The sequence below is a fragment of the Lynx rufus genome, unplaced genomic scaffold, assembly GCF_022079265.1.
Source record: "Lynx rufus isolate CCGP_SWC_20201006 ecotype Redwood Valley unplaced genomic scaffold, mLynRuf1.p SCAF_4, whole genome shotgun sequence".
Lineage (NCBI taxonomy): Eukaryota > Metazoa > Chordata > Mammalia > Carnivora > Felidae > Lynx > Lynx rufus.
Window position 1 is genome coordinate 75,922,086 of NW_025814856.1, and position 26,767 is coordinate 75,948,852.

The 26,767-nt window shown below is 42.6% G+C and overlaps 1 protein-coding gene across 1 annotated transcript in view; it reads left to right on the plus strand.

The window, feature by feature from the left end:
- The first annotated feature begins 3,179 nt into the window (after positions 1-3,179).
- The window catches only part of AMPH (amphiphysin), a 251,669-nt gene continuing 228,081 nt past the window's right edge, over positions 3,180-26,767 (plus strand). Inside the window, exon 1 of the mRNA XM_047097205.1 lies at positions 3,180-3,248. Within this exon, the coding sequence (XP_046953161.1) occupies positions 3,180-3,248 (69 nt within the window). The remainder of the gene's footprint in view (positions 3,249-26,767) is intronic.

Below are 26,767 nucleotides of genomic sequence, written 5' to 3' on the forward strand. Positions count from 1 at the left end.
ACATGGAACTGTAGGAGCCCTGTTTTCCCTTGACTGAGGAGAAAAATTGGGGGGTAAAACTAGGAGGAAGAAACACCGGCAAGCAAGGAAAGTTGGGAGGTGGGTCCAGTGGTGTTGTGGGTGAAGGAAATGCACACAGAAGCATGGCTCCTGTGACTCTGGAGGTGGAAGGTGCCTCTGAGGTCACTTCCGCTGTGGATTTCCTCTGTGGGCAGGGAAGTCTGCAGCGCTGAAGGTCTTCCTTAGAGACAGATGCAGGCAATAACTGGGTGGCCTCATGGGTGGGGCTCTGGTCACTTCACACCCTCCACAACCAGAGAGGGGTCCATCTGATTAATATATTTGGGTCCTGCAGGAGATTTTGTATGAAAAACGCCTCTACTGTATGGCGTAACAATATTTAAAAATCATCGTAGTTGGGGGCCCCTTCCACACACCGCCGTTCCAGGAGCATTATTGCAGAATTAGAAGAAATAGCTTAGATGGGTGCCCAATATCTAGTCTCATGTACCCATGCATTTTTTTTTCAACAAATATTTGCAAAGCACCTACTAAGTAGCAGCTAAGTGCTTCATCACTATTCTAGACTGGCTAGAATGACCCTCATAGCAACCTGAAAATGGATACGGTTTTCTCTCTCAGCTGGAGAGCACTAATTTGATAAGTTTGCGCATAACAACTTTGTAACATGCTCGGCATGTATTTCAAATACAATTATCAAGAAATGACTCGCTTCCCGTTTCTACCCCCATTCCAGAACTAGATTTGGGCATCTGAACCGTGGGAAAAGCTAGCCATTTGCAATTTTAGTTCAAAAGATATTTGCTGTGTTCCAAAAATTGGTGGGGGAGTAATTGCAAGGAGAGACAAAGCCTGGTGCAGTGGGAATGGATGGCTTGGGCCCTCAGCAAGCAGAGGAAAAGTAAACCTGCTTGGTTTTTATTGCTTGGAACTCTGTCCCTTGCTTGTTTAGAAAGAGGGCAGTGACATTTGTGAGGGAAGCTATAGCCAGGCCCAGGATGGGAGCGGAGGGGGCTTTGGGACCCCCATGGACTGTGCCCACAGACTGATATGCTCCAGAACATTCTGGTGTATTCCAGCATTCTGAGGCTGGTATCCTCAAGACAAGATCTCAGGGCCGAGCTAAGGTTCTAAAGCCTCGTGTTTTAGAGACATGACTCAATTTCTGTCTTCTGGCCAGCCTTTTCTTTTCTTTCCTTTTCTTTTTTTAATATTTGTTTGTTTATTTTTGAGAGAGAGAGAGAGAGAGAGAGTGAGCTGGGGAGGGGCAGATAGAGGGAGACACAGAATCTGAAATAGGCTCCAGGCTCTGAGCTGTCAGCATAGAGCCCAACGTGGGGCTTGAACCCAGAAACCCTGACATCATGACCTGAGCCGAAGTCAGAAGCTTAACCTACTGAGCCACCCAGGCCCCCTGGGCAGTCTTTTCTACTGAGTGTTGACCAAGAGAGGGACTGTCTCTTTACTTCCCTCTGAAGTAAACTCCTGTTTACTTCAGATGTTGGAAGTAGGGTGACCAGTTCATCCAGGTTTACCCAGGGATTTCTGGGCTTTAGAACTAGAAGTCCTATCTCCTGGAAACCCCTTCATTCCCAGGCAAACGGGGATGAATAGTCATCCAGAGGAAATAAGAGCCAAGTGAACAGGCTGGATATTTCAGTAATAAACCACTGCAAAAGTTAGTGGCTGAAAAGCACTATCATTTTGTTTACTCACCACACTGTGCTCTGCTGGGATCAGCTGAGCGGTTCTTCTGGTGGTCTTGCTGATGCGAATTTAGTCAGTGGGTCAGACGGATGGAGGCTGAGGTTTCTCCCTTTCCATGTGGCCTCTCCATGAGGCTTTTCGCAGCAGGGAGAAATTCTACACGGTAGCACAGGGCTCCGCAGAGTGCCAAACCGGCTCGGCTTCTCCAGGCTTAGGCTGGAACTGGCCCAGTGTACTTTTACTATATCTTATTGGCAAAAGCCAGTCACTGTGCCGTTCTACAACTAAGGTGGGGGGACTTCCCACCGAGTGGATACCAAGGGGTGGTTCACAGGGGTGCTCCACAGGTGACAGTCTGCTGCAGTGAGATGCTCACTGGGGCTCACCGGATTCAGGTGCCTGATTACCTCTGACCTGCTTGCTGGGCCACCGGCCACACTGCCTCACACTCAGAATGGTTTCACCACTGGTCAGGGCCTTCAAGAGCTCTGTGTAAAGTATATGACAAACTTATCCCTATTATTCTCCCTTCTGCTAAGCATACTTAGGATAGTGAATCCCTGTGAGGTTGCCAGCAGGTTCGCAGGAAGCCACAGGGCAAGAGGCCCAGGTCTTGCGATGTTGACGTGAGGCAATCAAGGACCTGACTGTCCTTGGGGCAGCAATTACCCAGATCACCAAAGCACAGCACCTTGCTTGCAGGGACCATCCCTTCTCAACATGGAACCTCCCTACCGCAGGTCCCAAATCTCGTCTTCAAAGTTTGGGAAGTGTGGGCATCGCTTTCGTCTCCACAGCAGCTCTAAACCCCGCACTGACTTGGTTTCCCAGTCACCTTTCCTCGGGCTGTGTGCCTCCTGAGGGCAGGGCTAGGCCCAGCTTTCTGGAACTCACAACCAGGGAGGGGTGCACTCTCCGGAAGAGCCCATCCCCCCGCCTCCACGTCAGAGCACCTCCCATCCCGGCTTCCCCATTCCCGCCCCCCTCCCCCCTCCCCCGAGCCTCCTTTTTTTTTTTTTTTTTCTGGAAAGAATAGGGCCCCACTCGGCCTCCCCCAACGCAAACTCCGCCTCGAAAGAACCCCGGAGCTGCCTCGGGGCCCCCGGACTGCCGCTGGGCTCGTTCCCCTCTCCCCTCCCGACCTCCTCTTCCACCGCCGCGGGCACTCTCGGGGCATTTTGACTTCGGGCTTCTTCCCTCGCTTTTTCTCGCCGCCCCGCAGCCGGGCCCCGCGCGTCCCGCCTGCGCGCTGTGGCTTTAAGCTGGTGCCTAGCGCTGAGCCCCTCCCTCACCCCTGCCGGCGCTCCCCGGCTGCTCCTCGCAGCCCCTCCCGCTCCTCCTCCTCCTCCTCCCCTCCCGCTCCTCCTCCTCCTGCGCTCCCGCTCGTCCTCGCCGCCGCCGGCCCGCCGCCCGCTCCGCTCCGCTCCTCGCAGCCTCCCGGACCCGCAGCCATGGCCGACATCAAGACGGGCATCTTCGCCAAGAACGTGCAGAAGCGGCTCAACCGCGCGCAGGAAAAGGTCAGAGCGGGCGGCAGGCCGCGGGGCAGGTGGCGGGGGCGCGCGGCGGCAAGGGCCGAGCGGGCCGGGGGAGCGGCGGAGGCCGGGGCCGGGGGCGCGGGGACGCCCTGCGCTGCGCCGCGGCGACTGCAGCGAGGCGGCCGCGGGCGGGGAGGCGGGAGCGCCCGGGGCGCGCGGTCCGCCCGAGTCTCCCCGCGCGCTCGCCCCCCGCGCTGCTGGCCGCGGTCGCCGCTCTCCCGGGCGGGCGAGGGCGCGAGCGGTGGCAGGTGCGGCGGCTCGCCCGCGGTCCCCCGAGCCGAGCGCTTCTCTCCGCCCGCGGCGCCCGCTCCCCGCTGGCCCGCGGGTCCGGGCGGGAGATTGCGGCAGCAGTCCTCCCTCCGGGGGGTCTCCTGGGGACCCAAGTGCGGCAGAAACGGCTGGTGCAGCGCAGAGGCCACCCCCCAGATCTGTACGGATCGATCGGGCTCATCTCAGAAAACCCATGGCTTTAATACAGTGCTGTCCAGTGAATCCTGGAGTTCAAAATAGAGATGTGGATACACACTTTTCTTTCTCTGTGTTCTTTTTTTTGGGGGGGGGGTCCTCTCTGTGTGTGCCCCTTTGGACGTCGGTGTCCTTCTCTGGAAGGTCAGAAATACATGTGACCTGAACCTAACAGTTCTTTGCACATTTCTGCACAAAGAGGGCGTTTTATTGCATTAAAAACAAAAAAAATCCACATTGCACACTCAGGTTGGGTTCCCTAGTGTTTTACAAGCTCCTCAGCACATTGGCCTCTCAGTAATTTATTTTCCTCTCCCAGAGATGGGCACAGATGAATCCCAGGTTTACACCAAGCGAAGCCCTGTGCAGTTGAGGTATTGTGGCAGGCGCTGGGCTCGCCTGGCTCCCCTCAAGACTGCTTGTCGTCAAGACCTTGCCAGCACTGAGGTCTTCATTTGTGTCTCCAGCCAAAGGACATTCATATTACAGCTTAAGCATCGTACTTGAAAATGAACGCCGGCTAATTGAGCCCCACGGTTTGTGTCAGTGGAACTGTGTTCCCTTTCATGTGGCAGTGTTTTCCGTCCCTGGGATTCTGGGTGTTTAGTGTTTGCCTCTTTCACTGGAAGTCAGATTTGCCGCGTTGCTCAAAATGACCGTGAATTTCCCTCTTCAGACCCTGGCTCAGGCTGCTCTCGGTTCCCACCCACCTGGAGGAACTGAGCGGAAGGGGGCACTGATCCCTTTGCCTGTCCCCAGGACCAGAGGCTGTGTGGCTGCCACTGGCCCCTCCCTCCACACACGCACACTCCCAGTGCAGTAAGAGGATTGTATTTCTTTTAATATCTACCCAAGCTCATCCTCAACTAACGAGAACCTCCTCCAGCCACTCCTTCGGCAGCTGCATTAGCAGGGCTTCTTGGCCTCTACCAGTCCCTGGTTAGTTACTTGTCCAGAAAGTAGCTAAGGATCTGCTGGGATCCCAGCCAGGTTTTGTCATCGTTTTTCCATGCTTCACTTTACCCACTTGTAGGTATTCCTCCCCGCTCTCCACTTCCAGCTAATTACTTGAATCCTTGGTCTGAAGCTTTTTACGGAGTCCACTTTCCATCTGTGAAAGAATTTAGTGGTATAGTCTGCCTTTTCACATATTACATTATTTCTTAATCTGGGTCACCAGCTGTTAATATGCTAAAAATAAATGAAAAGGTATCATAATCTGTCTTACAGAGCGTGCAAGCCCTTGTGAATTGTTGAAAACTCACTTTGTCGTTATTAAGGTCAAGTGTGTATTACAACTGCAGTTCTGGATGGTGGTTACTTTTCCATGGGAGGGGAGGTCTAAGGGAGGCTTGTATAGGGCTTCAGCTATCCTGTTTTCTTCCCTGGGTGAAGTTGCTGATGGAAAGTGCCTGCTGTACCAAATGTAGGGCGTTAAGACACCAAAAGGCTGAGAGTATGGTTTCCACTGGTGGGTAAGTTCTGTCTCTTTCTTGAGCCTCTGCAGCACTAGGGAAAGGGCAGGTGGGAATCCAGGTGAGGTAGCCCAGCCAAGCCTGAAGAGAAGCTACTGGAGGGTGGAAAACACAGTAAGTGACTGCTGAAGGCATCTCCCCCAGAGATGCCTTCCTTTTTTGTCTTTGGACTATTCCTTTTCTCTGATGCAGACACTCCATCGCAGTGTCTGTATACCACACGTGTTCTTGAGACCTTGGCTTCTTGTTTTTACAACCAAATTTTCCCCAAAGAGAGTCTGCTCGCTTAAGTTTCTCATTCTCTGTGCTACACCTAATGGTTGCATGCATTTTGGCTCCAAATGCATGACGGAAGCTACTCCTAGAGGGGTCTTAAGATTTTTTAAATGAATTTAAAATACATTTTTTTAATATATATTTTTTTAACGTTTATTTATTATTGAGAGACAGAGAGACACAGAGCATGAGCAGGGGAGGGGCTGAGAGATGGAGAGACACAGAATCTGAAGCAGGCTTCAGGCTCCGAGCTGTCAGCACAGAGCCCGACGCCGGGCTCGAACTCACATGAGATCTCGCGAGATTATGACCTGAGCCAAAGTCAGACGCTTAACTGACTGAGCCACCCAGGCACCCCAAAATACATTTTTTTAAATTGAAGGTCTGTGAAGGTTCAGTGGAGAAAGTGAAATGTATATAAGCGAGAAATAAAACCACCAACAAATTAGGACAGCCATAATTCTACTACCCAGAAATGTCACTATCATTTGATGCATATTCTAGTACATCTTTTCCCATTTTTACACGTATATATTTACAACAAAAACAGGCTCATACTCAAAGGTTTTTAACCTGTTTATTTCATTTAATAATCATGAACATTCTTCAGTATGTACGTATTTTCTGCTAACATTTTAAATGACTAAACAGTATTGGAATACATGGATTAAAAAATTTTTTTTTAGTTTATTTATTTTTGAGAGACAGAGAGAGACAGAGCGCAAGCAGGGGAGGGGTAGAAAGAGAGGGAGACACAGAATCTGAAGCAGGCTCCAGGCTCTGAGCTGTCAGCACAGAGCCTGACACGGGGCTTGAACTCAAGAGCTGTGAGATCATGTCCTGAGCTGAAGTCAGACGCTTAATTGACTGAGCCACCCAGGTGCCCCTGGATTTTAATGAATCTTCTGTTTTTTGGACATTCAGTTTCCAATGTTTCTGTATATAAATACAAATCTGTATATAATTACAAGGGGTAAACTTGTAGGGAAAATATTTGCATACACCCTGAAGTATTTCCTTAGATACATTCCTAGAAGAATGATTGTGTCAAAGGTATGCTGATTTTTATTATAGCTAGATTGCCTTTCCAAATGGTTGTGTCAATTAACATTCTCACCGGTGGTATGAGACACTTGCCAACACTGGATAATAAAATTTAAAATAATCGATAGCTGTGTCATTGGAAAAAAATGAGTTCCTGTTTGTTTTGTTTGATTATTGAAAACCAAACATTATTTTTTGTATTCCTGTTTGTTTTTTTTTCACTTGTGAATTGTGTTTATTTTTTTGCCCAGTTTGTTTAGCATCTACACCCTGTTCTGTGTAAGGGCAAAAACTATCAATTCTAAAGGTTACAAATATGGTTTCTTCCATTTCTATTTACTTTGTAGTTTTTGATGATTTTCTTGTGCCATAGAGAACATTTATGTTTATGTTGTGTTTACGTTTTATGTATAACTACTTAAATCTCTCCATTGATTTTGTATGGCTTCTCTCTTGGGTATTGAATTAATCAGGGTCCTGGCTCTTGTAAAAAGTGGAAAACACCGATCAAACTGGTTTAAGGAAAAAGGGAAATGTAATTACTAAAAATAAAAATATGGCTCTTGCACATACAAATCTAAATGGGATTTTAACATATAAATGTATATTAAACTATAACTGTTCTTATACATATACATATATGTAAATATATGCGTGTGTGTATTACATATTTTAACTCACTAGATTCTATGTGGTCGGTGTTATTTCTGCCCCCATTTTATTAAAAAAAGTTTTTTTAAACGTTTATTTATTTTTGAGAGACAGCCTGTGGGGAAAGGGCAGAGAGAGAGAGAGGGGATCCAAAGCAGGTTCCATGCTGACAACAGCAAGCCTGATGGGGGGTTCCAACTCAGGAACCACGAGATCAAGACCTGGGCTGAAATCAGTGCTCCGCCTACTGAGCTACCCAGCTGCCCCTCTGTCCTCATTTTAAATATGAGGAAGGGGGCGCCTGGGTTGGTCAGTCGGTTAAGCATCCGGCTTCAGCTCAGGGCATGATCTCACAGTTCCTGGGTTTGAGCCCCTTGTGGGGCTCTGTGCGGATAGTTCAGGGCATGGAGCCTGCTTCGGATTCTGTGTCTCCCCCTCTGTCTCTGCTCCTCCCTTTCTTGTGCGTGCATGCTGCGCGCACGCTCTCTCTCTTTCTAAAATATAAAAATAAACATTAAAAAAAAATGAAGAAGAGGTTAAGTGACATGCCAAGGTCACACAGTTAGTAAGTAGTAAAGGCACAGTTTGAACCCAGGCAGTCAAGTGATTTTCCATTTTGTGTTACTGCCTCTTACAATTAATGAAAAAGGCAGGGGTAGACAAACTTCAGACCTACCGGAACCGGGGGTTCAACCACAGGCATCAGGGCTCACATGCCTTCTCCCCATCTCTCCTCTTGCTGTTCATTCTGGCAGCTCCATTCTTTTTTATAAAGTTTTTTTTTTTTAATGTTTATATATTTTTGAGACAGACAGAGTGTGATTGGGGGAGGGGCAGAGAGAAAGGGAGACACAGAATCCGAAGCAGGCTTCAGGCTCTGAGCTGTCAACACAGAGTCTGACGCTGGGCTCAAACCCGTCAACCACGAGATCATGACCTGAGTCGGACACTCAACTGACTGAGCCACCCAGGCTCTCCCCCCACCTTTATTTATTTATTTATTTATTTCTGAGACACAGAGAGACAGAGTGATGACAGCCCATTTTTGGGCAAGTTCTGTCTTGGTGGCAGGGTGGCCGTCAGCAGCTCTAGGTAAGAGCATGCTTTTCCTTCAACATTTATTTAGAACTCAGTATAGCTCTCATTGGCCCAAATTGGGCCTTGTGCTTCTTCCTGGGAGGAAGGAAATCTCTCTGGCCAAGGACCAGGACCATAGGTTGGATTGGGCCTGAGTCACAGACTACTACTGATGCTGGGTTGGAGAAGGCACCCCCCCCCACCCCAGACCATATGGACTGCTGTAGAGAAGGAAGGAAAATCAGAGTATAGATGGGGGACTGAATGCTACACTGGCAAAATAAAAGGTATCCACTGAGGCATACTTGTTTGTCCCATGTTTATATAAATAGTCATGTATTTTGTAATTTATAATTTAATATTTGCCAAAAAAATTTCCTACCAAATTAATGTATGCAGTTTAAAAAATCAAATATAATAAAATAATATAAAACATTTATTTTGAAAAGTAGCAGGCCTCTGTCCCCTCCTCTCAGCCTCATCTTGTTTCCCCAGAGGTAGTTATGACTAGCCCCAACATCTCTGTAAAATATGCTTGTATAAAATAACTACTTCTTGATCTATCGTTTAATATTTGGTGAATATAGGTAAAGATTTAGCTGTCTTACCTTCATCTCTGTATTTCCACATCCTTCAGTCATGTATTATGGCACAAAGTGTTGATTGCTGAGGATTATCTTTTAAAAAATTATAAAGTATAATTTTTATTGAATAAAATATACAAATCTTAAGTATTCCACTTGGGGGATTTTTATGTATATGGATATCTGCATAGTTAGCACCCAGGTCAAGTTATAGAACATTTTTATCCTGCCAGATACCCATCATCCCTCATGTTTCTCCTGTTCTTTATCTGTTTAAATTCCTTTATTTTAAATTCCTTTACTGTCATTTCCCTGATAAGCATTTTTACATGTTCTTATTGGTAACTTTGATAGCTTCTTTTGTGAGGTGTCTGTTAAAGTCTTTTGGCTATGCTTTTATTTGGGTGGCTTGTCATTTTATTAATGATTTGAGGAACTTATTTATATATTCAGGATATGAATCTTGTCAAGTAGACATTTCACAAGTGTTTTCTTGAGGAAAGTGGTTTGCCTTTTTCTTTCTTAATGGTGCCCTTGGATAAACTGAAGTTTTAAATTTTTATGAAGTTGTATCTGAGGATTAAGTTTTTCATTCAGCTTTTTGTTTTCTCTGGAGTTAATAATTGCTTTTGTTTTATTTGCTTATTTTCCTATGAACTATTTAGAATTATTTCTTCTTACTTCATCAGGTCTGTCATTGCCCATCAATATTATTGTCAAAGGCTCAGTATATAAGATAATGTAATTGTTCTGTTTTCCCCAACTGAAGGACCCCTCTGTACCCCCTTTTGGGGCCTCTGCCCTTTTGCTGTAATCTGGGCTGATTTTCTTTCTAGGCCTGCTTGCTGTAAATCTGTCATCCTCTGTCTTTACTTGCCAGTGTTGGGGTTGAGAAGGGCTTGAAGGCTCATCTATTCTATATCCCAGGCTTTCAAATAGTCCCCTATTATCAGGGTTGTGCTTGATATTCAACTGTATACAGTACTTAGTTGCACTGGGTTTTCAGCTTGAGTGTATTTGTGTGTGTAACTGTGCAAGGAGAATTGGCTGCTTTTTCATTGGTTGCTGTGTACAGGCACTTTTTTTTTTTTTTTGGTTTGTTTTACCTTTCTCTGCTTTGCTGAGTTGTTTCCATTCTTCCATCCTCTTTCCTGCTTCTCTAAAATGTATTAAACTCTCTGATCTACTATGATGCCTCCCATGTTTTTGTCATTGTATGTTCATACCTTCTTTATGCCTGTACTATCTTATGCCTGTACTATTTTATTTAGGTTTTGGGAGGAGATGGAAATAAACACAGTCAATCTGTCTGTTTTTACATAAGCCTTTCTACTTAAATATTTAATCCCTTTGAGATCTATTTTTTTGTCCATCTTCTTCCTTCTGTGAAATCCAATGACATTTATTTGGTCTTAGCATCCTTGACTTCTGTGCAATATTTAAATTGGTGGACAATTGTAAACATTTTTATACATTAGATATGTTTTAACATGATTCTTGTGAGCAGGGAAACTTTTGGTATGTTATAATATGAAACTTTTTAGGCATTGTTTTTGTTTCTTTCTGTTTTATTAAGGGAGTTACTTATTTAAATTCTTACTTTTTAAATTCTCAGGAAGTGTCCAGTTTGATATTCTTTGGGCTAGTTTATCTGCCCCAAGTGAAAATTACGTGACAGTCTTAGGTGTAATGTTTTTCATGTATTGTATTTTCCCAACTAAGTTGAAGGTACTTGAGGACAAGGGCCACATGTCTTGTGAATGGTACGTGTTCAGTGATGATGCATTGATTTGACTTTTGTGTTCTTGCTTGTTCATACTGCACCCCTGTAAAGCTTCCTTCCTCATTATTCTTTCTCTGTCTTTTGTGAAATTATCATAAAGGTTTCACTGTGCATCCCTGTCATTTTCTCTGTGATTTTGTGAAGGTAGTATATGAAATAAATTATTCTTACAGGTTCTGTACATGGTAAGGACTCCAAACAATATTAGATGGAACTGAGCTAACTTGTCATTTTTATAAGTCAAACAGCCAAATATTGGTACAGTCATGTGGTTCAGTCCAATATTGATTGTGTGATATGGCAAGAAAAACAATGTCATTTCTTCCCATATACCTAATTATATGACATTTTTTAAAAATTACTGCCTTGCTGATGCCCACAGATTTGTTCTCAAAGAGAAACATGTGGATGATGTTTCTGTGTGCATGTGCTTGTGTGTGTGTGTGTGTGTGTGTGTGTGTGTGTGTGTGTGTATGTGTATGTTAGATGTAAATACAATAGAAGGAAAACCTTGCTCTGTCCAGAAGATTCCTTTTTTTTTTTTTTTTTAATTTGAGAGAGAGAGACAGAGAGTGAGCGCACAGTGGGGAAGAGGGGCAGAGGGAGAGAAGGAAACAATCTCAAACTGGCTCCACACTCAGTGCAGAGCCTGATGTGGGGCTGGATCCCATGGCCTTGGGATCATGACCTGAACTGAAATCAAGGGTCAGATACCCAACTGACTGAGCCACCCAGGAGCCCCCAGGAGATTCTATCCATGGGGCCTGTTGCTAGGAGTGTGAATTTTATGACCACATTTGTATCTGAAGACACTTTGGAGCCTGCATCTCTGTGGCAATCCAGGGTTTCCTCTTTCAAGGTCATCTGAAGCTTTCTTGTTGCCTGCTTCTACATTGTGCAAACTTATGCCTTCCCTGCCACTAAGATAATTTTCTCTGAGTATATTAAAAACAGCCAAATTTAAAGTAACACAAGGATACTCTTGACACAGTAAGGCTTTCATCTTTCTTTTTCTTTTTCTTTTAACAGACACTCAAATACCCACACATCCTTTTTTCTCCAGGAATCAATACAATAGGGAATCAAAACTATAGGATCTCCGATTTTAACATTAGTAAAAGTTACTTTTCTCCTTTACAGGATAGCATATTGTGTGTGTGGCATGTATATGTGTGAGATTCCTAAGTCATACTTTAGAAGCCAACTTGTCTATGGACCGATACAACTTAAAATACCTGAAATACTTAGGTAAATGATATGGCCTACTTTATTTGGCGTATAAAACAAGGTCCCATTTCTTTGAATATTCACATTAAATGATTTCAACATCTCATCCAGTGTATCATAAGAATCTCTGACTGCTCTCTGGGGTTCTGTCTTGTGATAAATTCAGCAACCCTAGGGGGGAAGTTCCCTGTCTCTAAAGGAGTCAGTCAGTGGTTTTTACTATGGCCGTATGGAAAATGGTCCCAAAAGGGTATCCAGCATTCAGATGTCATTCTTGTCCCCTGGATGAACATTGTAGTGATCAAGGAGCACAGCACCCCCACTAACAGTTCCCACAGTAATGGTAGGGGCAGGAAGCCTTTCTTTCTAGATTATTTCCCACTGTGGTCACTCTGTGCTGCAGCATGCCTGAGCCCCATGTGTATGATCCATGGGCGTATCATTTCCAAATACACCTGCACATGTATACCCATAGCTGCCCTGCTCCAAGGTTTCCCATGATGGCAGGGTTCCTAAGTTCGGAGATTTGATGTTATCAAACACTGATTATCCATTCCATTCCATTCCACTGCAGTCTGTTCCATTTCTAATAAAATGCTTGTGGGACCATACTGAATTGATCTCAAGACTACACTTTGAAAATACTACCCTAGAGGCCCTCCAGCATCTTTTCCTATATGTTGACTTTCTTTTGGGTCACTTCAGTCCATTCAGGGATGGGTGGATGGGTGTGAGTGCGCGCGCGCGCGCGTGTGTGTGTGTGTGTGTGTGTATGTATCTATGATTAGGTTTCAAACAAAAAATACTGTAATGCACTCTGGGAGGGCTTGAGTAGCGAAGAGAGAGTATTTAAAAAATAATTTGTTCTTGTGGCTTTTTAAAGTCTGAGAATTTCAACTCTACTGTTCAAACACAATTTTTTTTAGTGATTTTGAGGGGCCATCTGAGTAGATTCTGAGGAAATAAGGGCCTGTGGGCTTCCGTGAAAGGGCTATTACATGTAAAGATCTCTTGTGTTACAGATACAATTTTCTAGAGAGTCTCAATAATGGCTAAGATTTACATAATGAAAGTACCATCATCACAGAGTTAAAGAATTTACCCATGAAAAAATATAATAAGACTATATACATAGCATTATGCGAAATTAAAGTGATAGTAATCACAGTTGCTTGAGAACACATCCACGGGCCAACTTTTAATATAGAAATGCTGAAACTTCATTCTTATTGATTCAAAATCTAAATTTAAGTGTAGTACTTCAGTAGATGCATTTCCTGAATACATATTGAGTGAATCCCTTATTAGGAATGATGCTGGACAAAGCCATGGGTAGGATCTTAGTTTTGAAACAATTTGCTATGCTACAGCCATATATCAATTTTGATTGCCCTGAAACAACTTAGAACAGATGTACCAAACCCAGAAAACCACCAAGTTGATCATTTCACCTTATTGTCATACAGTTATTTAGCTGAAAGTTTAGTTCCTACATGGAAAGAACCTGAATATATCTATGCCATACAGTTTTTTTGTATCTTTTCAAAATTTTTTTTAATGTTTATTTATTTTTGAGACAGAGAGAGACAAAGCATGAACAGGGGAGGGGCAGAGAGAGAGGGAAACACAGAATCCGAAACAGGCTCCAGGCTCTGAGCTGTCAGCACAGAGCCCGACGCGGGGCTTGAACTCACAGACCGTGAGATCATGACCTGAGCCGAAGTCGGACGCTTAACCGACCAAGCCACCCAGGTGCCCCTAGTTTTTTTGTATCTTAAAAGTGCCTATAATAATTTCTTAGAGGTGCTTTGGTGTCCCAATCAGTTAAGCACCTGATTCTTAATTTTGGCTCGGGTCACGATCTCACAGTCATGAGATTGAGCCCCTCGCCGGGCTCTGTGCTGAGCCCAGAGCCCGCTTGGGATTCTTTCTCTCCCCATCTTTCTCTGCTCCTCCCCTCGTGTGTGCAGGCCCTCTCTCTCTCTCAAAATAAGGAAACATTTTAAAAAAGAATTTAATAAAATACACATGGGCCCATACGTAAGTGCACTCTTGTTATGGCATGTAATACTGAGTAAAGGATGCTAAACTTACTCTAAAAGTGATATATTCTACTGTGAGGTCAATCTGGTAGAATTCATTCATTCACGTAGTCATTTATCAAGACTCTAATGCGTGAAAGGCCCTTGGTAGCTACTTGTAATATAGCAGTCAACAAAGCCGTTCTGGTTGACCATATCGACCAGCAGGAGTTGGTAGAGAGATAAGCTTTAAAAAAAATGTTTATTTATTTTTTTTATTTTGAGAGGGAGAGAGAGAGCGTGTCAGAGAGGGAGAGAGAGAATCCCAAGCAGGCTCTGCACTGTCAGCACAGAGCCCAACGTGGGGCTCCATTTCACGAACTGTGAGATCATGACTTGAGCCGAAATCAAGAGTTAGACACTTAACCAACTGAGCAACCTAGGTGCCCCAAGAGATAAACTTTTGGGCGTAATAATAACTACATGGTTATTAATGAAAGATCATAATTAAATATTCTGTGAGGAGAAAACAAGTTTTTTTATGTAAATGGGTAACTCCCCTGGAGTGAGAGGATTGGGCACACCTACGTGAAGAAGGTAGATGTTAAGCTGGGATCTAAAGGATGAATTGTGTTATTAGGCAAGAGGGATGGGGTGATGGTTTAGTGATTGTAGGAGTCAGGATGAATTCCATAGAAATACAGATTAAGAGTTGTGGAATATAGAAGTCAGAATCAACTGTTTACACTGGCCTCATAAAGGATCCCCTTCTACCATTTCCATGCTTAGTGGGGCAAAGTGGACCCTAACCAGGATGGTCCTACTGTAATAGTAATCCCCCTGTTGTGTGATCAGATTTTTACTCTGACCTGTTGAAGGGTTCTTGTGGGGCTGAGTTCCTCCTTGACACAGAGGCTCTGGTTCAGAGCCAGCTTGCCCTCTGAATTATACATACGTAGATCATACATAGTCATCCAAAGATGCTTTTGTACAATGTCAGTAAACTCCCAGCCCGGTCTTCTTTCATGGATTTGTAGGGTCTCTTACCTCAAGCCGTCAGAAATTTCAAATAAAAATGAAAGCCCTGAAATGTCACACACCAACAAAGATTAGTTTGTCTTTTAAACAAAGGGTTTGATTGCATTTGGATACCAAGCATTTGATGAGAGAGAGGGAGAAACAGAGAGAGAGAGAGAGAGAGAGAGAGAGAGAGAGAGAGAGAGAGGACAGAGGGAACACGCATGGTTAAGGCTGGCACCAAGTTGACTTAATTATGTTGTAGGCATTGACTTGATTATTTCACAGGCAGTGGTCTGGAATTTAGGAATAATCTGTTTGGGGTGATTTGCAGCTTGGAAATAATCAAATTTGGAAAAGAATCTTTTGCAGCAGACTTTCTCTTCCTCTACCTAATCATGGTGGCTAACGGTTGATTAGTCCAGATAGTCCAAGCCTTGGAAGGATCTCCCATTTTGTGGTAGCACAGCCTAGAGCTGTATGATACCTTTCATATATCCTACAATTCCTCAATATTTGAGACATCTGTTATAAGAAAACTTGCCTCTTAAAGCTATGTATTTCTTTAGTAAAATATTAATTTCCTGCCTCCTCTCTCTTCAGTGGGTTCTTCTCTGTGTCTCTAGCACATGGTATACAAACACTGCCCTCATCCTTTTAGGAGATGCCTGTGGCTGTGGGGACCACTAGCATTCTGAAGCAGTAGCTTAGGACAGGAAAGGGCTTTCCTGGAGACTTGCATTGGTCCATAATTGCTCCTGTTTTTTTAAGGCATTTTCTAAAGTTTATTTATTTTGAGCGAGCGAGCGAGTGCACATGCAGGTGCTCAAGCTGGAAAGGGGAAGAGAGAGAGAGGGAGAGAGAGAATCCCTAGCAGGCTCCATGCTGTCAGCACAGAGCCCGACGCGGGGCTTGATCCCACGAACCGTGAGATCATGACCTGAGCTGAAATAGTCAGACCCAGCCAACTAAGCCACTCAGGCGCCCCTAGAATTGCTCCTGTTACATATAAAAAATGAATCTGAAATCAAGTACCTCTATTCCAGTGTTTTCTTTAAGTGTCACCAGGAATATTTGCAGAAGAGGTGAGTTAAAATTCAGATTCCTGGGTCTAGTTACAAACTTAGCAGAATCTCTTAAGTAAGACATTCATTTTTAATAACTTCCTCTGGTAATTCAAAGGCTCAGTGAAGTTTGCAAAACACATTGCTTTAGGGAAAGGACTTTGGTTGAGAATTTGTGGTGATATATGATCTCCTGGGTCCACTTTGGGGTTATAATATGGTGAGTAAGCCTTCTACTTCTCCATGACTTATAAATTTATCTCCAGTGTAGTGAAGAGAGAGAGGTGAAGTGCAGAACCCTTATGGAATGCTTGAAAAATACCCTTATGTTTAAAATAGCTTACTTAAATTTCAAAGAGATCAGTCACTTTGAAATATTGGAAGTGTTTCATCAAGGGACAGATGTCTTCCTTGTTAGGGATGTTGTAGAGCATAGAAGGCTGGATCTGTGTCATCTGATTCTGTAAAAAAAAAAAAACTATAATTTTAGAGTGATGCTACTCAATGCATCAATCACAAAAAGAAATGCCTCAAAAAACTGCAGCATATTTTTGGTAGGTGATAGAGGAGATGGGGTGAGTTTGAAAGATTTATATATAATTACACTGAGTTTGTCTGTTTTATCATGGAAGTTATAGTAGTGAGATTGCTTAAGTGCCTAGTAGAGAGTGTGGTCAAAACTCAGAGGATAATTTTAGTCTCCTGTGGGAGAAACCCTATTTGCTAGGAAGTAGACCATTCAGTGTCAAGTTAGATTTTTAAAAATATTTTTTTAAGGATTTATGTGTCTGTATTCTTTGAGGGGGAGAGGGGCAGAGAGAGAGAGATTGAGAATTCCAAGCAGGCTCTGTGCTGCCAGCACAGAGCCCAATGTGGGGCTCAAACTCAGGAAGCCAAGACCTGAGAGAGCTGAAACAGAGTTGGATGTTTTACCAACTGAGCCCCCAGGCGCCCCATGTCTATATTCCTAATGGATATTGTTTTATAGGTTTTTTTCTGTGATGGTTTATCTCGTTTTAGTATCTGAGTAATAATGGTTTCAAAGAATGAATTGGGAAGTGGCCCCTCTCCTGTTTTTGGAAGAGTTTATGAAGGATTGGTGTTAATTCTTTTAATATTTGTAGAAATCACCATTGAAGCCATCTAGGCTTCATTTTGTTTTATTTGTGGGAAGTTTTTGATTGCTGATAAATTCTCTTTATTTGTCTTAGGTCTATGCAGATTTGCTATTTCTTTCTGAGTCAGTTTTGGTAGTTTGTGTCTTTCTAGGAATTTTCCATTTCAATTAGTTTGTGTATCTGCCTTGTTGACATACAGTTGTTCATCGTGTTCTTTTATATGGTAGTATTACTTTTAATTTTTGTAAGACTGGTTGCAAATGTCATCTGTTTCATTGCTAGTTTTACTAATTTCAGTCTTCTCTCTTTGTTCCGTGGCCAGTCTACCTAAAGGCTTGTCAGTTTTGTTAATCGCTCCAAAGAACCAACTTTTGGTTCCACTGATTTTCTCTGTTGTTTTTCTGTTCTCTGTTCCATTTACTTCCACTCAATCTTTATTTTTTCCTTTCTTCTATTTGCTTTGGGTTTTGTTTGTGTTTAGTTTAACATGGAAGGTTAGATAAGTGATTTGACGTCTTTTTAATACAGGTGCTTATAGCTCTAAATTTCTCATTAAGAAATTTAGCTGCATTCCATAAGTGTTGCTATGTTGTTTTCATTTATCTCAAAGTATATGTAATTTCCTTTATGATTTTCTTTGATATGTTGGTTATTTAGGAGTATGTTGTTTTATTTCCATATTTGTTAATTTTCTAAATTACCCTTGTTAGTAGTTACTAATTTCATTCAGTTGTAGTTGGATAACATACTTTATGTGATTTCAGTCCTTTTAGAGTTGTGAGGGTGGGATTTGGATGAAGATGGTCAAAGGTACAAACTTCCAATTATAAGGTAAATAAGTTACAGGATGTAATGTACAGCTTGATGACCATAGTTACAATACCTTATTGTATATTGAACATTGCTGAAAAGGTAGATCTTAAAAGTTCTCATTATAAGAAAAAAATTTGTAACTGTGTGATGATGGATGTTAACTAAACTTAGTGTGGTCATCATTTCACACTATATACATGTATTCAAATCATGAAATTACACACCTTTCTTATACAGTGTTACGTATCTAATTGCGTCTCAGTAAAACTGGAAAAATAAATTTATGGAGGCTTGTTTTATAGTCTAACATGTTGTCTATCCTGGAGGATGGTCCATATCCACTTGAGAATAATTATAGTCTGCTGTTGTTGAATAAAGTTTTCTATAGATGTGTGTTAGGACTTCTTGGCTTATAGTGTGTTCAGATCATTGATTTCCTTATTGGTTTGCTGTCTAGTTGTTCTATCCAGTATTGAAACTAAGGTATTGGAATCTTCAACTATTATTTTTGAATTCTCTGTTCTCTTCAGTTCTACCAGTTTTAGCTTCATATATTTTGGTACATTTTCATTAGGTGCATAAGTGTTTCTATTTATTGTATCTTCTTCACAAATTGACCTTTTGTCATTATAAAATGGCCTGCTTTGTATTTAGTAATGTTTTTTTCCTTAAAGTCTATTTTGTCTGATATAGACACTTTAGCTCTCTTTTGGTTACTCTTTGCATGGTATATCTTTTTCATTCTTATACTTTCAACCTATTTGTGTCTTAGAATCTAAATTGTGTCTCTTGCAGACATTAGGTAGTTTCATATTTTTTATCCATCTGCCGATCTCTGCCTTTTAATTGTAGTGTTTCGTTTATTTACATTTAATATAATTACTGATAAAGTAAGATTTATGTCTACCATTTATATTTTATTTATTTGTTTCTCAGTTCTTCCTCACTGCCTTTTTTTGTGTTAAATAAGTATTTTATAGAATGCCATTTAAAAGTTTCTTAAGGTTTATTTATTTATTTGAGAGAATGAGGAAGCAGAGGAGGGGCAGAGAGAGAGAGAGAGCGAGGGAGAGAGAGAATCCCAGGCGGACTTCACACTGTCAGCACAGAACCTGATGCAGGGCTCGAACTCATGAACCACGAGATCATGATCTGAGCTGAAACCGAGTCAGATGCTTAACCGACTGAGCCACCCAGGTGCCCCTATAGCATGCCATTTTAATTCCCTTGTTTCTTTTATGATGATTTTTAATACTAACTTAATTTTAATAGTATACAAAATTTTGCTCCTGTGTAGCTCCATTTCTTCTCCCCTTTTACATGCTGTGATTCTCAAATTACATATGTACATATTGTATATCCATCAACAAGATTTGTTATTGCTGCCTTATGCAATTGTCTTTTAAATCAGATAGAATAAAACAATGAGTTACAAATGAAAAATATATTTATACTGTATTTTACATTTACTTATGAAAGTTACTGCCTATTTCAAAATATTTCTCATGAAATCGACTCTACTAAGTAATCATTGGATTATTTCCCCATTCTCAAGACTAAAGCAAGATCAGGTAGGAAATATCTAGTGTGTAGCATATTTATTAAATATAACTATAGTTAAAAACAAAGTAATGTAAAGAATTAGCCTTTAGCTTTATTGTAAATAAGTCTATACCTACATTTTCTTAGTCTGTTTTAGATCACTGAGAAAATGTTTCAGACTCCTCTTAATAGTTTTATAGTTCTGTAGTTAGGAGCTAGTAAGTATTACATAAGACTTAACAAAATAGGTACAACGTTCTGTGTTTTGTTTTTTTTTTTCTTCTGGGTCCTTGTAGCTTTTATCAGATTCTTAGAAAGAACCTTAAAATGCTTAAACATCAGCTGGTCTAAAGTATTAAGGGATTCTTTTGCTTGAACATTTCCCTAAAATTCTTGAAGAGCAGGAAGAATGAAGTCATTGGTGGATGCTAGAACTACTGGCATACAGGCACCCAGTATGGTTTATTGTGGTTTTGATCATAGTCCTTGCCCCTCAAAGACTCAGATTATCTCGGTCCCGCAGGATTAGTCCAGGTGTTAGAATGGCTAGCATCAAAAAGACAAGATGCAAAAAGTGTTGGAGAGGATGGGGTGAAAAGGGAACTTTTGTGCACTGTTGGTGGGAATGTAAGTTGGTGCAACCACTGTGAAAAACAGTATGTGAAAAACTTTCTGGGGTTTCTCAGAAAGTTAAAAACAGAACTACCAAATTGTCCAGCATTTTCACTACTTTGTATTTCTTCAAAGAAAATGAAAATATGGATTTGAAAAGGTATGTGCACCCCTGTACTTATTGCAGGATTATATATAATAGTGAGGGTATGGGAGCAACCTAAGAGTCCAATGATAGATGAATTGATAAAAAAGATGTGAGGGGCTCCTGGGTGGCTCAGTCAGTTAAGCACCCAATTTCAGCTCAGATCATGATCTCATGGCTCGGGAGTTCAAGCCCCACTTTGGGCTCTGTGCTGACAGCTCAGAGCCTGGGGCCTGCTTCGGATTCTGTGTCTCCCTCTTTCTCTACCCCTTCCCCACTCATGCTCTGTCTCTCTGTATCTCTCAAAAATAAATAAATGTTAAAAAATTTTGAAAAAAAATGCAATATATATATATCATGGAATATTACTCAGCCGTGAAAATGGAATGAAATGTTGTCATTTGGGGCAACATGGATGGACCTAGAGGGTATTATGCTAAGTGAAATAAGTCAGAGGAAGATAAATACCGTATGACTTCACTTGCATGTGGGATCTAAGAAACTAAACCAATGAACAAACAAAGAATGAAAAACCCAGATACAGACTCATACATACAGAGAACAAATTGATGGTTGCCAGAGGAGAGTGGGTAAGGGGATGGGTGAAGTATTTTATAACTCCCAGTTATAAAATATATAAATAAATATTTTATAATGTCCAGTTATAAAATATGTAAAGAATGGGGATGAAAAGTATGACATGGGGAATATAGTCAGCATATGGTCATAATTTTATATGGTGACAGGTGGTATAGATCACTTGTCTTGGTGATCCCTACATAATGTATAGAAGTGTCTAATCACTGTGCTGTACATCTGAAACTGATACAACATTGTACGTCAGTTACACTTCAGTAATTGTAAAAAAGTAAACACAACGATATGCTAAAAAAAAAAAGATTAGTCCAGTTATTGTGATTGTGTCAACATCAATTTGTGGCACATGCCCTCCATGACTCCAGGTTCCTTATCACACGCTTTTAAAATAATTATTTTGAGGGGTACCTGGATGACTCATTGGGTTAAGCATCTGCCTCTTGATTTCGGCTCTGGTCATGATCTCCCACTTCATGGGATTGAGCCCCGTGTCGGGCTCTGTGCTGACAGTGTGGAGCCCTCTTGGGATTCTCTCTCTTCCTCTCTCTCTCTGCCCCTCCCCCACTTGCACTCTCTCAAAAATAAATAAACATTTAAAAACTTGTAAAAAAATAATTATTTTGATCTATTATTTAAGGGATAATAAAAATTCTTAATCTAGCCTTCACGTCACTGTAGCCTACATTTTTCCAGTTGTCCATCCACAGAAACTAGAATTCTGTGTATAGAGGTGGCCCAGGTAAATGAAGAGGGATTCGCTGGAGACGACCAGGGAGAAATCTACACTGATCCTCAAAGTGCCCTTGATGAAACCCTTTAGAGCATGGTTATAGAGCAACCTCTTTGGGGTTACATAGTAATGCTGTTGACTTCCCTATCATCACTAAAGACCCTGCTTCCTCAAGTTGAAATAGAGACTATCAGTATGTAAGTTTGTGTGTGTGGGCGTGTGTGGTTTTTGAGGGAAACTTTTAGAGTAAAGTATGGCACACATGTATTAAGCTGCAAAAATCTTAGGTGTACAGCTTGGTAAAATTTTACATATATCTGTAACATGCAATGTGTGTTGCTGCCATGCAGGTGAAGTAAAGAGCATTTCTAGAACCCAGTAGGCTCCTTCATGCCCCTTCCAAAGTAATAATTCTCTTCTGCTCACTTCCTCCTACTACCAGGGAGCCATTATTCTGATTCTGCTCTTGTAGGTTAGTTTCCCCTGGTCTTTATATTCATATAAATGGAATCATACTGTATGTACTCTTTTGAGTCTTCCTTGTTTCACTCATCACGGTATATATAAGATTCATCCATGTTGCAGTGTGTAGGAGTTCATTTATTTTATTCATGAATAGCATTACATGGCACAGTATCCCACAATGTATACATCCTCCAGTTGATGGCCATTTGATTTGTTTCTAGTATTTGGCTATTCGGTGTAAATCTGCCACACACATTCTTTTATGTATCTTTTGGTGGTCAAAACCACCGATTTCTCTTGGGGTAATATCTGGGAGTGGAATTACTGATTCATCAGCATTATTTAGCTTTAGGAGATACTGCCAAATCGTTTTCCAAAGTAGAATACCAAACTTGCACCCCCATCAGCAATTGTGAGAGTTTAGAAAGCCTGTATCTGCAAATGATAAGTTTGGTGTTGCAAACCGAATTGTGTTTGTTCTCTGCTGTATCCGCGTAGGACTCCTGTTGCTTAATGAAAAAAATGATTTGTTTATACATAGTCTTGGAAACATTTCTCTCTCAAGGACCTTGTCAATGTATTGTGTTTAAGTTGGGTGGTGGTGGGGTGGACACCATTCTTTTTTTTAAATGTTTGTTTTTGAGACAGAGAGAGAGAGAGAGAGAGTGAGCAGGGGAGGGGCAGAGAGAGAGGGAGACACAGAATCTGAAGCAGGCTCCAGGCTCCAAGCTGTCAGCACAGAGCCCGACGCGGGGCTCAAACCCACAGACCATGAGATCAAGACCTGAGCTGAAGTCAGACGCTTAACCGACTGAGCCACCCGGGTGCCCCGGTCATTTTTAACTCACAATACAGTTCACACATGCAGAGGAAATGTACAGATGGTGTCTATGTAGTTACGGGGTGGGGCAGGAGATGGTGGCATAAATTGTGTCATGGTGGCAGGGGTTCGCTGGGATGCTATATTCTGCCTCCTGTCCTCTGGGAACAGTGTCTCTGGCCCAAAAGTGGCTTTCTCTGCAGGTGTCTGTGGTTTGATGACTTATCACCTGCATCCCTGGGCTCAAGCAGGGCCCAGCGGCGTGCTTTGACTGACTCACCTCATCTTGGTTTCTCTTGGCGGTGTGTATGTTCCTTTCCCATCTGGCTGGCCTGATGTTGGGCTCTGATCCCCAGCCCTCGCTACAGAGCCACGTGGTCACTGCCACAGCAACCAACCTTTCTTCCAATCCGGCGGCTTTCCTGGCCAGACCTCCAAGGAACTGTGCGTTTACCACGTGAGTATCAAGGGCAGCTCAGGGAGTTTAAACTTCGGGGTCTGTTTCCCCTGGTTGCATGGTATAGCTGGAGTGATGTAGCTGTGCCCTAGGCTGGTGAGAAGGGCAAGCTGAGAAGTGATCTTTGTAGAGTACCCAGTGGGGTGTGAGGGCCAAAGCTCTCCTTTGCCCTTGACATTATCCCCACCCCAAAGGGAAAAGGGGAAAATTGGGATGCACTTTTCTCCCATCGCTTATTCTCTTCTCTGTGGAGGGGAAGGCTTTCCTCTTCTTTCTTTTATATCCTCGTGCCACAGAGCTTGCCCCACTGTCATGGTGAAGGAGGCATTTGATTCCTTGGGAGCAAGGACTCTTACCATCCTGGCTTTGTTTGCCTCTTTAGCATTTGTGATAGACTAAAGAGAGAAATGAAGGATTATGGAAAATTTGCACTCAAGGCATTTTGCATCTGTGCTCATCTGGTTTGCATTAAGGATTGGGTGATTTCATATTCAGAGAGAAATTACGTGTCCAGGGTGTCCAGGGGCTGACGAGAGGGAGTAGGGGACTCACTGTTTAATGGATGTGGGGTTACTTTTGGGGATGGTGAAAAGTTCTGGAAATGGATAGGGGTAGTGGTCACACAACACTGGGATTGGACTTGATACCACTGACTTGTGCACTTAAGAAATGGTTAAAATGGTGAATTTTATGTTCCATATCATTACAGTAGAAACCACTAAACAAACAGAAACCGAATTGGGTATTTTCTGTTAGGCAGCATTACGGGCAATTTACATACATTAACTCGGTTAAGCCTCATAGTATACCTGTGCAGTAGGTGGTATTACTATCCCTAGTTTACAGATGAGGAGCCTGGAGCCCAGAAAGGAGAAGCCTAAGCGGTTTGCTTGAGGTCACTTAGTGAAATATGGGTTTGGGCCTTGATCTGGGAAATTTGGTTCCAGAGAGCCCACATCTTCTGAAATGACTAAAAACTTTGCAGAGGCCGTGTTCTTTTCATCAGTTCATTGAAGTTCTTCTGCAGTGTCGAGTTGAGAACTCCGGTAGTCGCCCAAAGTGGGGGAAAAGTTGTATGTGGCCTGGTACCTGAAATGGTCTCTTTTCCTTACAAGTCATTCGTTGCTTTATGCATCATCATATTTAATCCCTGGGATCTCTTGGTTGCCTTCTTTGTAACTTTTGGATTTTATATACTAGGTTTTCTTAAACTGGGGAAGACCTATGTGACAGTCACCTGTTTTTGGTTAGGTGGTAGTTTTATCCAAGCAGCTCAAATTAATAACCGTGATGCCCAGAATCTCGGGGAACCTTGAAGGAGACACTGGCAGTTTGGAGTCTTTGTGCCTCGAAAGGTGGGTTTGGAAAAGTCATAAGGAATCCTTGAATATCTAAATTCATTTCATTTCTTACAAGATGAACATCCTATAGAATCTTTACCGCTCACGGTCAAGTTGAGCACCAGGAGGAGTGGGAGAAGAAGTGCCACTGAGTGTGGCCTCACATATAGGGAAAGAGAGCCGACCATAGATGTGGGTCATCTACCAGACCGACAAAGGGCAGGTTTCTACAAAGGGTCCATTTTTCCTAAGTCATCAGTGAACTTGCGGGTGTTCTAGGTCTGCTTCTTAGAAACGTGCATATGCTAGGCATGTGAGTTCCTCTTAAGTTCAGCTCCCTTGAATCACTCCATTTTCATCCTTCCAGGTGTTTTTCTAGAGCCTTCCAACTCCATAAATTCTGTAGGATCTATCACAGAAACTCTGTAGTGTTGTGTAACGGTTCCTATTCTTTGTCCCTGTGTGTGGCAGAAATTGCAGGCTGCCTCTAGTATCCCTTCTTCCTTTCCTGATTGGTAACACAACCCTAATTTTTGCTGCACATAGGGCTATCCAGCTAAAGATAGCATTTCCCAACCTCATTTGCAGCTCCACATGGCCAACTCAACTCCGTGTGAGTTGACCCTGATCAGAGGGAGGTGGGCCGAAGGCATACAAATAGAACTTCTACATCTTGGTCTTAAGGGTGGAGGCTTGTGTTTTGTTGCCCGCTCTCCTTCCCCATTGTGAATGGGGACGGCAGGGTGGGAGGTGGAGCTGAGGCCTTACACTATTCAATGAACATCGTGCCAGCTCACCTGTAAAGTGTGGCAGGAAAATGAGGTGGGAGGATCCTGGGTCCATCTCACTGTGGAATAACCAGAACAGTCTGGGTTACTCTAGGACAGCTGCCTGACAGAGCAAGAGAACTCTGTCTCTACAGTAGCCACTATGCAAAACCTCCATCGTAAGGTTGAGTTCGAACCATTTGAGGTTGCCATCTTTTGGTGTGTGAATCAAAAATTGTCCAATACCATCACTTTCCTGCAGTTCAGCTGAAGAATACACATGCATTTAATCAGTTTTTTTTCCATTGGATTTTGCACCTGTTGTCTGAGGATGCATACTGGGAAGGGCGAGAGTGCTTTAGGGAGGGTGCTAGCATGACTCAGACAAGGTGGAGAAATACTATCGGTTCAGAGCAAGAGACAGTGAGCAGGTGCTTGGTTACTGAGAAATTATCCAGATTCTGTCTGCTGAGAAGATTGATCTCCGTCGTTAAGACCTCCCTGGAGCCATCACAAGATGTTTTTATTCTAATTGGTTGGAAGGCAGCTACCTCAGTGGCCAAGTACATCCATGGACAGCTTTGAGGTTTGACCCCTGGGTGGTATTTTCATTAGAATCACGATGATGCTAAAGGTCCATCTGTACTGGGTCCAGTGCCAGTGGTAGTTGCTGATGATGCTATCAAGGGGCTATTTTCAGGTAGCCATGATACCTTAGAAGGGGTGTCTTTGGTAAAAAATGTGTTGCTAGAACTGCAGAATGATTTGCTAAGATTTGGAAGCAGTCCAGGATAGTGGGGAGAGATTTTGGCGTTAGTAGGTATGGGTTCGAATGCCTACCTCTCACTTCCCAGCTCTGTAGTCTCGGGGCGAGTCTTTTGGAACCTACCTTTCCACTTCAGAAAACGCCAAATAATGATGCAGATTTTTCAGGCTGCAGTTAGAATCTGACTTAACATTTTATTGTATTTTTTAAAGCTTATTTATTTATTTTGAGAGAGAGAGACAAACAGACAGTAGGGGGAGGTGGGGAGAGACAGAGAGAGGGGGAGAGAATCCCAAGCAGGCTCCATGCTATCAGTGCAGAGCCCGACATGGGGCTCGATCTCATGGACTGTGAAATCATGACCTGAGCCCGAATCAAGAGCCGGACACTTAACTGACTGAGCCACCCAGGTGCCCCTGACTTAATATTTTAAATATTGGCACAGTATATAGTATTTTCATAGAATATAAATGGTGGCTATTTTTCATTTCTTTGGATTTCAGTGTCTTTGTCATGGTGGCAAATTAGTGCTATATTTACATGTCTTTAATCTTCCTTTAGAATCGATGACAAAAAGAGGATCTAAGGATATACTCCACACATCTATTTGGGGCAACTGGGGAAGTGCCCTGCTTAAATTAAGAG